Source organism: Ovis canadensis, chromosome 2, assembly GCF_042477335.2.
Source record: "Ovis canadensis isolate MfBH-ARS-UI-01 breed Bighorn chromosome 2, ARS-UI_OviCan_v2, whole genome shotgun sequence".
Lineage (NCBI taxonomy): Eukaryota > Metazoa > Chordata > Mammalia > Artiodactyla > Bovidae > Ovis > Ovis canadensis.
Genome location: NC_091246.1, coordinates 35,838,293 through 35,852,390, shown reverse-complemented (window position 1 = coordinate 35,852,390; position 14,098 = coordinate 35,838,293). Strand labels below are relative to the sequence as shown.

General features: G+C 38.5%; 1 protein-coding gene across 1 annotated transcript; it reads right to left on the bottom strand.

Moving 5' to 3' along the window:
- Positions 1-1,538: 1,538 nt before the first annotated feature.
- On the bottom strand, positions 1,539-13,483 carry QNG1 (Q-nucleotide N-glycosylase 1). Its single transcript, XM_069573910.1, has 4 exons — positions 12,896-13,483; positions 12,115-12,374; positions 4,542-4,737; positions 1,539-2,335 (listed from the first exon to the last, which is right to left on the bottom strand). The coding sequence occupies exons 1-4, from the start codon at positions 13,230-13,232 to the stop codon at positions 2,103-2,105; spliced, it is 1,026 nt and encodes a 341-aa protein (XP_069430011.1). The 5' UTR covers positions 13,233-13,483; the 3' UTR covers positions 1,539-2,102.
- Between the last annotated feature and the right edge of the window lie 615 nt (positions 13,484-14,098).

Genomic DNA, 14,098 nt, shown 5'->3' with positions numbered 1-14,098 from the left:
CACATTTAGACAGAACATTGCTTGGGGGAAGAAAAGGGATCTCTTTCCATGGCCCTTTCTTAAAAGTGAAGAAACCTTTTGCCATAAGCCTCCCTTCAGACTTGCCCTTCAGTGTACTAGCCAGAGCTAGATTATATACCCATTACTAGAGCAATAACAGACAGAGAATAGGATTACCATGAACAATAAACCATTCTTATTAACTTGGGTCCACCTCCAGAACTAGGGATGAGATCATCTTCCTCTTAGTCACAAAGGGGAGAGATAGATACAGGACCACTGCTTCTGGGGGTGCAAGCTTTTTAACTCAGTCACAAAAAGGAACAAAACTGTCCCATTTGCAGAGACGTGAATGAACCTAGAGACTGTTATACATAGTGAAGTGAGTCAGAAAGAGGTAACAAATATATTAACACATATATGTGGAGTCTAGAAAAGTGGTACAGATGAGCCTATCAGAAAAACGGAAACAGAGACACAGATGTAAAGAACAAAAAATGTATGGACACCAAAGGGGGAAGGAATGGGATAAATTGGGATTGATGTATATATGCCACTATGTATGAAATAGATAACCAGTGAGAACTTACTGTATAGCACAGGGGAGCTCTATTCAGTGCTCTGTGGTGACCTAAAAGGGAAGGAAATTTTAAAAGGGGATATATGTAAACATATGGATGATTCACTTTGCTGTACAATAGAAACTAATACAACATTGTAAAGCAACTACACTCCAATAAAATTTTTTTTAAAAAGGGCAGTATCCGATTCTAGGGTGCTCCATTCACATTCCCACACATTGTAATTTGTAAAGTTACTGACAAGTTTCCAGCAGATGGCAGTAAAGTGCTTGGAGAAAGGACTGCTGCTGCTGCTAAGTCACTTCAGTCTTGTCCGACTCTGTGGGACCCCATAGACGGAAGCCCACCAGGTTCCCCTATCCGTGGGATTCTCCAGGCAAGAACACTGGAGTGGGTTGCCATTTCCTTCTCCAATGCATGAAAGTGAAAAGTGAAAGGGAAGTCACTCAGTCATGTCCAACTCTTAGCAACCCCATGGACTGCAGCCTACCAGGCTCCTCCGTCCATGGGATTTTCCAGGCAAGAGTACTGGAGTGGGGTACCATTGCCTTCTCTGAGCTTTCCCTAATTTACACACAGTGAGGTGACAAGGTAGATAATTAACGAAAGTCAAGATTATGTCAGATGAAGGGCTTCCCTGGTGGCTCAGACGGTAAAGAATTCCCCTGCAGTGCGAGAGACCTGGGTTTGATTCTTGAGTTGGGAAGACCCCCTGGAGGAGGGCATGGCAACCCACTCCAGTATTCTTGCCTGAGAATCCCATGGAAAGAGGAGCCTAGCGGGCTACAGGACATGGGGTCACAAAGAGTTGGACACGACTGAGTGACTAAGCACATTAGATGAAAGTGGTAGTGAAGCTGAGAAATGAGAGTCCTACAACATAGATAATCAAATTCAATGTAAACTTTAAAAAAATATATGTGGTAAATTCTATTTAATGAAACAATTCATTCCATATTTAAGAAATGTTTAAAAAATCTTTATTCAATAAATTCCAATGTAGTTACTCTGAAAAAAAAATAGTATCCTAAATTGAAAATCATTATGTTAATCAACAAAAAGTTTTTAAATATCTGTCAAGATTGATTTCTATAAGAGTGGCAGCATTCAATACAGCAAAGACCCTACTCTCTCTCATATCAAATGATTATGGTACACAGAAAATTAGTATACCGTGAAAAAAGATACTGATTGAACGGATGAAATATTATCACTAAGGATCATTATAAGACATGATTAATTTTAAAAAATCTGATATTTTAAAAAAGCATTAAATTTTCTTCATTATTTCTCCCATGTATCTATAGAAAGGGAAAATATAGTTAAAATTAAACAAGCAAACATAGGATAAAATTGGGAATACAGGGTGATATGTCAGGAAAAGATTTTAAGAGAGTCTGGCTAATCAATTTTCTTGTTGCTGTAACCTCTACCACTTTCTCTTAATATCAAAGCAGAATTGTATAAATAATTATGATACAAAAATGCAAGGAATTTCTTACGATCAGTTTACACTATGGGTCAATAATATATGCAACGTGTACGATGAAATGGAATTCCTTTCATATCTTCCCTGTGATCACGGGCATAGTCCCATAAGTAATAATCCAGAAGAATGGAATTAATCTCTCCAGTAGTTTTTTCACCCTTTTTTTCAATAAGCTCCAGAAGACAATCCCGGATCAGCTCGACACACCAAACTGAGCACCCTCTGATTTCCACCTCTTGCCTATTCCCATAAAAAAGCATTTCTCCTGCAAGGAGGAAAAAGAAAAATAAGCACTAACAGTCAATGAAATAAAATGCCTTCAAAACTTTACTGTAGGACAACATGCAGTAAACAGTACTCATTTTAAAACTGTAAATCTCAGACTTTATTTATTTTTGGTAATTTAAACAATTTCTAAACTCTGGCATTAATTCAAAATTGCAAGTTAAGTTCCACATGGTCAGGGATCGTGTCTGACTTGATTGTCTCAATATTCATAAGACCTAGCATAGCCCCTTGTATATACTAGCTCCCCAATAAATATCTGCTAATTGAATATGGGTGAGCCATATATTTTAAAATATGACAGCAAGATTATTAAATTATTTAAAAGAGAGGATTTAAAATTTGGGTTTGATGTTGGAGAAAAAAAAAATTACTGCAAAATGTGGAGGACTCCCGGGGGCCAAATAAACAGCACCTCCCTTACCCTTGAGAACTTAATGTTGTCTTGGGGACACTCCAGATACATCAAGAAAAACCTAGGAGATCAAAGTTCTTAGCTTGAGCAAGGAAAACCATGCTTGTTCTTCAGAGTCAGGATCCTTTTGTCAGCTCTGCCTGAATACAGAGCCGCTAGATTCTACAGGTATTCAGTGCTCATCTCCAGAGTATATCTGATCCTGCAAGGTGGACACTGGTAGTGCTCTGCCAGGGAGACTCGAGTTGGGCTCAGCAACTCAACAGATAGAGGCAGACAGAGTAAGTGGATGCAGCAGCTGGACGCAAAATGTGGTCCATTAGAGAGCATATGCTGCCCCATGTCAAGGCATACAGACCCCAGAGTTCGAGCATTTTTCTTCTCTTGGAAATCAGAAAATTGAATTTCATGTGAAATCTAATTGTCAAGTGCTGATAACTAATTAAAAATTGCTTAAAACACTGTTCAAGCCAAACAAAACACATCTGCAAGCTATATTTGGCCTCGGGCTACCAATTGGTACTCTTACACAGAGCTTCACAGTAGCTGAGCAGCCCTGTGATCCACTGAGACCTAGAGGAAATGCCCTAGCCCCACTGGTTCAATTCTGTCACTTGGGATCTTAAATAGTGTTATTTGTGTCCCTTCCATATGTCTATCTCTGATCCTTGGGGCAAGTGGAGGAACAGACACTGACTTAGCATTTGAGTTAAGCTTTTTTGGATGTGTAGGATTTGAACTGAATAAAAGAAAATTTGGGTGGGGGAAACCAGGCAAGAAAGTGTTTATAAAGATAGGAATGTGTATTGCATACACCCCCCCAAAAAAAAGATCAACTGAATATGGCTGTATGTAGAAGAAGCCCTGACTGCTAAAGGTTGTCCCTTAAAGGTAGTCAACAATTAATGATCCCAGACATGAGTATTATGACATAGAACAGCCTGTTATTTTTCAAATGAGGAAATGAGCAAAATGGATTGCCCAAGGCTACATAAAAATCTGGTAGAAGCAACCATAGGAATAATGGTACCTTTATATTCTGTGTCATTCTTATTTTGGGTGATTGAAATATATTTCATGAAAAAAAATTACTCAATTATAAAAACAGCTTCTTTTAAAAATAAAGGAAAAAGTAGCTGAAAGTATTGCCCCTAAAAGAGAAAATAACATGAAAATTGTACAATATAATTATTTTTCTTATGCAAAGGAATATTTAAAAAGAGAAAAGTTACTTTTCATATAAACACAATTATCTATACTCATAATAAGACTCTCACTCTTGAGAATTGATATTCAAACTCAATAATAGCAAATAAATAAGGCTAGAAAAGTCAGTGACTTGTACAAGATAAACCAGCAGCAGACCCTGGAGCCTCCTCACTCAAAATCCAGTACATATTATTTATCTCTCAGCCTACTTTTTATTTCACAGTGTAGTATGCTCTTAAGCTTAATTAATAACACTTTGAATACAAACCTGAACTGTCTTAGTGTTGCACACCTTCATGTGACATAAATTTAGGTGTCATTTTAATATAAGACTCTGAAATGATGATGTCCAGACAGTGTGATTCCCAGCAATAACCATATTCCACAGTGTAAAAAACAAAAACCAATTTTCTCTATAATTTAATTGCCCTTGCATTCTTTACATGTGCTTTTAACAATAATAGTGTTTTGTTTTTTTTAAGGGAAGACCTTTTGTGAAAGAAATGACAAAGACTGAACAAGTCACAGTATAACAAAGAATGTCTTAATTAAGCTAGCAAACCTTTGAGAAGCTTCTCCAGTAGTTCACTGGAGTATTTCAGGGCTCCCAAGTAAACAAGAACCTGAGGTAATCTGTAGTCGGCAAACATGGTGATACTGGAGATGTCCTTAAAGCAGCCATCTCCTTTCCCCTCTAATACACTCCACGTATCTGCCACCAGGATTTGGGCCCTTTTGTAAAAAGAAATTCTTTTCCCCTGATGAATGAAGAGAATATGAATGTTACCTGGGTATCTGAAAGCCTTATGTATGCTATTAAAAAAAGGTACACATCGGAAACATTTTTTCAAGGGTAAATAATCTTACTCTTTGGTAAGAATTTATAGACCTTTCATTAAAAAAAAAAAGGGAGTCTATAGATACTAATTTATCTCTATCACTCTAGGTTTACTTCCTTTATTTTTCAAAGCACATAAAATACAATTCATGTCATCATGGTACTACTTAGTGTTCTTTTTCAACGACATTACTTTATATACATATTTCTGTGCCACTATAATTTATCTGCTTACTATGTTTAAGGGCTAGATAGCATTTCTTTAGAAAGTTTCTTAAAATATATATATATGCTTTTCTGAGTGCAACATAATTCACATTAATTATATAAAATATAGAAGCATATGGAAGAAAAAATAATCATCCCAGAACTCACTTTTGAAGAGAATTACAATATCCATTTTTAAACTATTTCCTTTCAGATAAAATGATTAACTTATTTCAGAGATAAAGACACAACTGATCAACAGCTAGAATTTATCAAGTCAACCATTTTTGGAAACAGTCCAAGTCAATATTTAAGTCCATATAACAAAATAAGCTACCAATTACATTTATACATGTCAGAAACAAATTTAACCAAGCATTATAAGACAATGGGTCATAATTTAACTCAAAGATTCTCTATAAAACTACAAATGCTCATTAGCATGGACTTTGGAAAAACATAATTAAATCTACTCCTAGTCTTAATACCAAGGCTGATGACCTCAAATCATCTTTTATAACTGTGACTCTGCTAACCGTTAAAAAGTATCACTGGCTCCCAAAACACATTCTGACCAACTTGGAGAATGTTTAAATAAGTAAATGACATAAAGAAGTAAATAAAAAATGAAATTAAATTCTTCAAGGATAGACTCCATATAAAAATTCTTTAAGATGATAATATAGATTCCTTTATTTATTAAAAAAAACCTCTATTAAAACTACTTCTTTTAAAAATACTGCTATACTATCCTAATGAGAAATAACTTAATATTGTTTAACCTTAAAGAATACCCCCTGCAATCAACCCAGATGTACTTTTTCTAAGTAAACTAAGTTTTCCATCTGTTTTTTTTTTAACTAAATTTTCTAAAGTCACCACTAAGAAACTGAGCATTTTGTTTTCTAGGGCAAACCCATACACTCAGTTTTTGGTGTAAAGTCTGTAAATTACATTGAGTGATGGAGGAAGAAATCACCACTAAGAAATATTTCTATATCATCTGGGAATAATCTATATTCCCAAACCTACCGAAATATGACAACCTGGAAATTGTTCCTTTATGGATGCTGGACTTGTAGATGGTAACTAGATTTCTAATTCAAGTAAACTTTATTGAACAGCAAGCATAAACTTAATTCACAAAATAAAACTGTTCCAAAAAGAAGTATTAATCATAATATATATTATAATAGAAGCTATTGTCTCCTATTTTTAATAAGATTCATAGAGCAAGGGCTTCCCAGGTGGCACTAGTGGTAAAGAACCCTCCTGCGAATTCAGGAGACATAAGAGATATGGGTTCAATCCCTGGCTTGGGAAGATCCCCTGGAGGAGAGCACAATGTCTAGAGATTCCCATGGACAGAGAAGCCTGGCAGACTACAGTCTATAGGGTTGCAAAGAGTTGGACACGACTGAAACAACTTAACATGCATGCATGCATAGAGCAAACAGGAAAAATCTAGGAGCCAGACTTATGTAACAAAATCAGTGCCAGCATCTAACAAAACACAAATTGTCACATCATGAGCACTGTTTCCATGGTAGCCAACTAGGATATCATGAAGGTTAGATTGTAATACCCTAAAATGAAAACAACAAATTCAAGTGAAGAATCTAAAAATAAATTCAAATCACCTATAAAGCATTTTTTAGTAAGCTGATATTGTTTTAGTAGTCAAATAATTTTAGTAACCAAATCTACATTTCTAAAATATTAACTGATATTACTGAAAATACCAGTAAATCCTCTAGTAACAATTCCCTATATGTTCCATAGGGCTTCCCTGGTGGCTCAGATGGTAAAGAATCCTCCTGCAAGGCAGGAGACCTGGATTCAATCCCTGGGTTGGGAAGATCCCCTGGAGGAGGGCATGGCAACCTACTCCAGTATTCTTGCCTGGAAAATCCCATGGACAGAGGAGCCTGGCAGGCCATAGCCCATGGGGTCGCAAAGAGTCAGACACGACTGAGCAACTAAGTACACAACATATATGTTCCATAATATTGCTTTGCAAATAAAATATTTTCAAAATAGTACCTTTATAAAATAATAATTAATGTAAAACACTATAACCATGAATTGATTTTCTGCAACAAACTTATTATGAACAAACTAGAAAGGTCAAGAATTACAAATGCTTAAGTATAACGTAACATGTTATCAATTATGCTTAGTCACTCAGTCCTGTCTGACTCTTTGTGACCCCACGAACTGTTGCCCACCAGGCTCCTCTGTCCATGAGGATTCTCCAGGCAAGAGTACTGGAGTGGGTTGCTATGGCCTCCTCCAGGGGATCTTCCTAACCCAGGGATCGAAGCCAGGTTTCCTGAATTGCAGGCGGATTCTGAACCACCAGGGGAGAAAAGCTCAAGCTTTTCATGTATATTTATCAGTATGTCAGCATAAAGGAAGTTGATTTGTTAATTAGGGCTTTTATATAGTTACTGAATGGGCTTTCCTGATGGCTCAGTGATAAAGAATCCACCTGCCAACACTGGAGATGCAGGTTTATTAATCCCTGGATTGTAAGATGTCCTGGAGAAGGAAATGGCAACCCACTCCAGTATTCCTACCTGGAAAATCCCACGGACAGAGGAGCCTGGCAGGCTACAGTCACTGGGGTTGAAAATGACTCAGACATGACTTAGCAACTAAACAACAATAGTTACTGAGTGTTCTAAATCAGAGTCACTTTAAGAGCTTTAAAAAATAAAGTTATTTTACCCAGAGATCAGAATCTTTGATGGTGGTGCTTTGGGAATGCATCTGAATTCTGAAGTCTCCTGATTCTGGGGCACAGCCAGGTTGAGAAATCACTCATCTAAACTGTTTCATTTAGACAAATTCTCTAACTTCACTAACTTGTTCACAATGTCTAGAAACAAATGATAATCTCAGCAAATAAGTGTAACATTAAAAACAATTATAATTATTTTTAGTAACTTGCTGAAGATTAAAAAATATGGCAATTGATACTACTACCATATTATGAAGGAGTAGGGAAAAGGACACTCAAATATGCTATTGCTGATCATCTTTGTTATTGTTTTGCTGGAGAAGAGTAACCATTTTTATGTATTATAAGTCTGAAAATCCTGGCCACACTCTCAGTAATCCCATTATGGGGAATCCATTCTAAGGAAATAATTACGGGTGTTAAACCGCTGGGCAATATTGCTTATTTTTACATAAAACTGGAAACAATAAGATATAAAATTTAATTTAAAAATAAAACTATATATCACAATTATTGTGGTAAAATAGTTTGGGCAAATAATTATGGTAATGTACATCAATACAGTGGAGTACTATGAAGCCATTAAGAGTAGCATGGAAAAAAACTGTGCTGTGAAAGAATTTTTACTGACATAGATGCTCATAATATATTAAATTTTAAAACAGTTTATATAGCATATTTCTTCCCAGCTCATATATATATATATATATATATATATATATATATATATATATAGTCACACACAGAAAAAGACCAAATTGTGAACAATGGTTAACTCTTGGCAGAATAAAGACTGCTTCTCTGTACTATCCAAATTCTATAATTAATTTGTTTTACTTTTGCAATTAGAAAATTTTTTAAATATGGATAGAAAGACATTTGAGGACTTCCCTGGTGGTACAGTGGATAAGAATATACCTGCCAATGCAAGGGACATAGGTTCGATCCCTGGCGTAGGAAGATTCCACATGCCTCAGAGCAACCGAGCACATGTGCCACAACTATGGAGACCACGAGACACAACTACTGAGCCTACAGCCCACGAGCCACAACCAATGAGCCCAAAGTGCAGCAACTACTGAAGCTCACACACCTGGAACCTGTGCTCTGCAACAAGAGATGCCACCACAATGAGAAGCCCTGCACTACAACTAGAGAGTAGCCCCTGCTTGCCACAACTAGAGAAAAGCCTGAGCACAGCAACAAAGACCCAGTGCAGCCAATAAATAACCAACTAAATTTTTAAAAATACATTTGATTTTATAACTTTCTGAATGCAGCAGCAGAACCAAAAGTTCATTAGAATTCCTCTAGACTTGGAATTGAGCTGCTGCTGCTGCTGCTAAGTCGCTTCAGTCATATCCGACTCTGTGTGACCCCATAGACAGCAGCCCACCAGGCTCCCCTGTCCCTGGGATTCTCCAGGCAAGAACACTGGAGTGGGTTGCCATTTCCTTCTCCAATGCATGAAAGTGAAAAGTGAAAGTGAAGTTGCTCAGTGCTTTATTTTTTATCTTTTAAATGAATGTGCAAAGTCACAGATGTAGAAAACAAACTTATGGTTACCAGGGGTGGAAAGATGGGTGGGGGGGGAGATCATTTGGAAGATTGGGATTGGCATATACACACTACTATATATAAAGTAGATAACTAATAAGACCTACTGTATAGCACAGAGAACTCTACTCAATATTCTGCAATGGTAAAAAAAATCTAAAAGAGACTGGACAAAAAAATAAATAAATAATAAAGAGTAGACATATGTATAACTGGTTCACTTTGGTGAATTATTTATGTCACCAGAAACTAACACAACATTGTAAATCAACTATACTCCATAAAAATTTTTAAAAATAAATAAATATGCAAAGGTAACTTAAAATTAACTAATCAAAGATTAAGCGAGTCCTCACTATACACTCAGTGTTATGTGAGGAATCACAGGGATTCAAGAAATATAGTGCTTTGGGATAACAATAATGATGATCTTATGAAAATAATAAATGAAAAATGAAAAAATGTAGTAATACTTCTTTAAGAAAGTACCAAAATGTTTAAATTTGATTTTTGTTATATTTTGGGGAATTTTCTGTAAGAATGTATTTTAGAAATGAGTACTGATGGGAAACGGTTCAGGTACTAATTTTCGTTTTAAAATGTATCAGTCTCGGACTTCCCTGGCAGTTCAGTGGTTAAGACTCTGAGTTTCAAATACAGGGGGCACAGGTTCAATCCCCAGTAAGGGACTAAAAACCTACATGCTGCATCTTGTGGCCAAAAAGGAAAAAAAAAATATATGTTAGCCTTAAAATTAATCTATATCCTGGTACAGTTTCTAATTGAACTTCTCAGCATATACAACAAATGAAAAGAAAGCACTCTGCTGTAAATAAAAGAGAATTTCAGCAAATGCTTACTAACTCAATCTTATCTGCCAAAATAATTCACTCCTTTTTCTCACAGAAACAAAAATTCAGGACAACTTGAAAGTAAACAACTACATGATGTCCTGAATTCATTCCATCCTAGTAAGGGAGTAAGCACATGAAAGTAACTCAGTCGTGTCCAACTCTTTGCGACCCCATGAACTACACACTCCATGGAATTCTCTAGGCCAGAATACTGGAGTGGGTAGCCTTTCCCTTTTCCAGGGGATCTTCCCAACCCAGGGATCGAACCCAGGTCTCCCACATTGCAGGCAGATTCTTTACCATCTGAGCCACCTTCCTAAAGTCATGTTAAATTTAATCTTAGCCCTTCTTCTACAACACCCATGTTGATTCTGGAATACACAGATTCCAAGCAACATGAATGACAGTTTGATTACTTTTATACACTGTTTAATATATTTAAATGGCCAGCATGAAATAAAGAACTTGATCCAAATTTCCTGAAAAAAAAAGGTTGAGATGTCATACTTTGAAGACTAAGATAAAGCTCATAGTAACCTCTGCATTAATAAAATGGTTCCTCAGAAGAGAATGAAGTTCAACAGTGGCCTAGGGTCTCTTTCCTAGGAACTGCCTGTGTCCCATCCATACTACTCTCCACAGTCACACTTAACTGGTCATAATCCATGCCAGGTCAATCAGTCCTTGTCCAGGAGTTTTAGAACTGGAAGCAAGAGAGCTCCTCCCTCTCTCCCTGGTGGCTAAAGTGATAAAATGGGAAACTCTTTTCCCATTATAGAGTATTGAGTAGAGTTACAGAGTAGGCTATTACAGAGTACTGAGTAGAGTTCTCTGTGCTATACAGTAGGTCCTTCAGTTATCTGCTTTTCTACTTCATGGAGAAAGTTGGTCTGCGGTAAGAGAAAAATGGAGTCAACAGAAACAAAGAGAAGACTGAATCCCGATGGGTTTGAGTCCCTGATCCTGGATATTTATCTCCATATCTTGTTTTGTGTCTGTCACTTGCAATTAAAAGAATCTTAACATACATAATCAGGCATCTTTCACTTTACAGTAGAACTGAAAAGCTAGCTATTTCTTGACTAAATGACCTAAGATATTGTACATTAGCTAACCTTTCTATTTTTGAGACTGTGGTTCCAGGTCTACAAATAGGATTATAACGCTCCTTGTCCTTAGCCCTACAGAATTGTTCCGTGGATCAAATGAGAGTGTGTGCATGCAAATACCTTGTGAATCATCAAGAGAGATTTGAACAATATTACCAGTCATTTTAGTTGTTGTGATTACAAAAGGGTAAAATTTCAAGTTGACATAAGTACTTACTAACTTAGTCAAGAGATTTATATATACGTCCCTCTTAAGTTACTTTCAATTCTATTTAACAGTTAAAATACACAGTGACAACGAATTCTAAAAGATTTATACAAAAATAAAATCCAGGTGTATACTAGGAGAGCATACAAAATGTTCACCATTTAAAAAGTAAATTTTTTGTACCATAGAGCAAATAATACTGTTAAACTACCCTGTGCATGAAAAAGAAAATACACAGTATATATACATTAGAACTTAGCAAGAAATTTTTTAAGAGAAAATTTAGTATACATTCTGATTCTTATCCAATGAAGTAAAGTTTCTTAAGTACTAAAAGGACCTCACTATCCCCAAGTGACATCATGTTAAGTCTAGTGTTTTCTTAGGTTTGAAACATTGTAAAGGACAAAACAATAAAGGAAATACACTGATTAGAAAGCATTAAGAGAAGTAATGTCTTTGAAACACTGCTTAACAATTTTGTTACTGTTCCTTGGTTCCATTAGGAAAAAATTTCAGAATTTAAATTTTTATTCTCAAAAGGAGTTCTGAAAGTAAAAGAGTTATCTATGAGAAGATAATTAAGAACTCTAAAATCTCTAGAAGGGGAGCAACTCACCTCAAACTGAGTCACATCTCTGTAAGAAGGAAAGTTTTCAACTACCAGGTGCAATAACTTCTGAGCACTTTTATCACTTTTTTGGACACAATTAAGAAAAGAGCCTCCGAACTTCTCAAGCAGAATTTTCCCTGTTTCATTGAGAATCCGATGCCTCTCTTCTATCAAAGGCATGGGGACATCTGTGTCAGACCGGAGTATATGCCGAACCTCATCAAGGGTCACTGTGGCATAGTAGGAAGCACTAGTTATTGGGATCCCTTAGGAAGAAGAGCACAGGCAGAGGAACAATGTCATACTTTTATATTCATTAGGCCTTTGCTTTTATAACATACAATTAAAATGAAACCACTTAAGTATTACAGGAATGAATTAAAAGTAGATGAAAAATTAAAAATCAGAAACAGATCCCTCATTCTGTATTTGCTCGTCTGTACTTACTCATCCACTTCTAATAATTGTAATATTACATCAAATGTAGTTTGACTGTGTAAAGTGTGGGATAATATTTGTCCCTTTGCTCCTCAGATGTCATCAGAGTGGCGTTCCTAAGAACACTGACTTTCAGTCTTAGCTGCGACAGTGATAAGTATTAGAATCATTTCACACTAATCAAAGATTTCATGCCAGCTTCTTCTCTTACTTTTATTTTAAGCAGAGGTACCGGTAATAAATTTGGCTTATCAATACATTATTCCATGTCCCAACCCACTCTGTGGGACCCTCCCAGTAAAATGAAATCTCAACGCCACTGGGTCTGACCGGGAGTAGGGGTACCAACCTTCGTCCAGAGCTCTGTTGATCGCGGCGCACAGGGACCAGTACCCACTATACGTCTTCCCCCCAAACCCCACCAGACATTTATGCTCGTCACTCTCCGACCAGAAGGAGAAGTTGAGCGTGTCTGTCACGAACACCCAGTTAACGGCGGCCTCGTCGGTGCCCCTAGGATTCAGCTCATGAATCGCCTTCCAGCCCCCAATGCGCAGCTCGGGCCCCGTGGCCTTGGCCAGCAGCAGCTCGGCCACCCTCCGCACGCCTCCGTCGTCAATGAACACATCTCGACTGTTCTCGGCAATGAATTTTGCAGACTCCCTCGGAGTCAGAAGCCTGTCCATCCTGCACTTCTGTGGGACAGGAACCGACACTTTTGCCCGCGGGCTGGCCAAACGCCCTTCCCTCTCTAGCAGGGACAAAGGCCAGGGTCCCCTACGACTTTCCCTCCCTTCCCACCGCGGGATCGTTGCCCTAACAGGCTCCCGCCCTCTCAGAGAGGATAAGTGAACCGACGGTCCCGAAGCTCCTAAGGCCCCGCGCGCACCACTGGGGCACAGCGAAAACCAGCCCCAGGCTGCAGGCACTTCCGGGAGGGTGGCCCCACCCACTCGGGCCCGGGCGCGCGCCCAGACCCGCTTCCGGCTCTGAAGGTCCGGAAACCGCCGGGAAGGGTCGGTCGCGCGCCTGCTGGTAGTTGCCCAACCTAAGACCTGAGGGCTTAGCTGATTTGCCCGTGCACCCACCCTCCCCCGGGCAGGTCGGCCTGCGAGACCGCTGTGGCGCGAGTTTCAGCTACTCCAGCCGATGTACTGTGTTGCCCTCACTCGGCTCCCGCGCCTCTCCTGCCTACTGAGGGCGAAGTCTGGGCAGGACACCATTGGCGACACGCTGCAGCCAACTTCCTGGGACTCGAGGAACTTTATGGCCGTGGGTCATCGTGTCGGGGACCGAGCCACCCCAAGACTGCGACACGGGTTGGAGGTCCCCCCAACCCCTGTCCCTCAGGCAGTCCTCTTCATTTTGTTGTATTCCTGGCCCCTTTGGTGGCTCAGAAGGTAAAGGATCCGTCAGCAATGCGGGGAGACCTGGGTTCGATCCCCGCGTTGAGAAGATTCCCTGGAGAAGGAAATGGCAACCCACTCCAATATTCTTGCCTGGAGAATCCCCGTGGACAGAAAAGCCTGGCGGGTTACAGTCCATGGGGTTG

What these genes read in the sequence shown, in the direction of transcription:
- QNG1 (XM_069573910.1), bottom strand. Translation starts at nt 13,232, where the DNA reads ATGGACAGGCTTCTGACTCCGAGGGAGTCTGCAAAATTCATTGCCGAG. An exon ending in GAGATGTGACTCAGTTTGAG is followed by an intron (nt 4,738 to 12,114) that starts GTGAGTTGCTCC and finishes TTCATTCATCAG; the next exon opens with GGGAAAAGAATTTCTTTTTA. An exon ending in ACTGGAGAAGCTTCTCAAAG is followed by an intron (nt 2,336 to 4,541) that starts GTTTGCTAGCTT and finishes TCCTCCTTGCAG; the next exon opens with GAGAAATGCTTTTTTATGGG.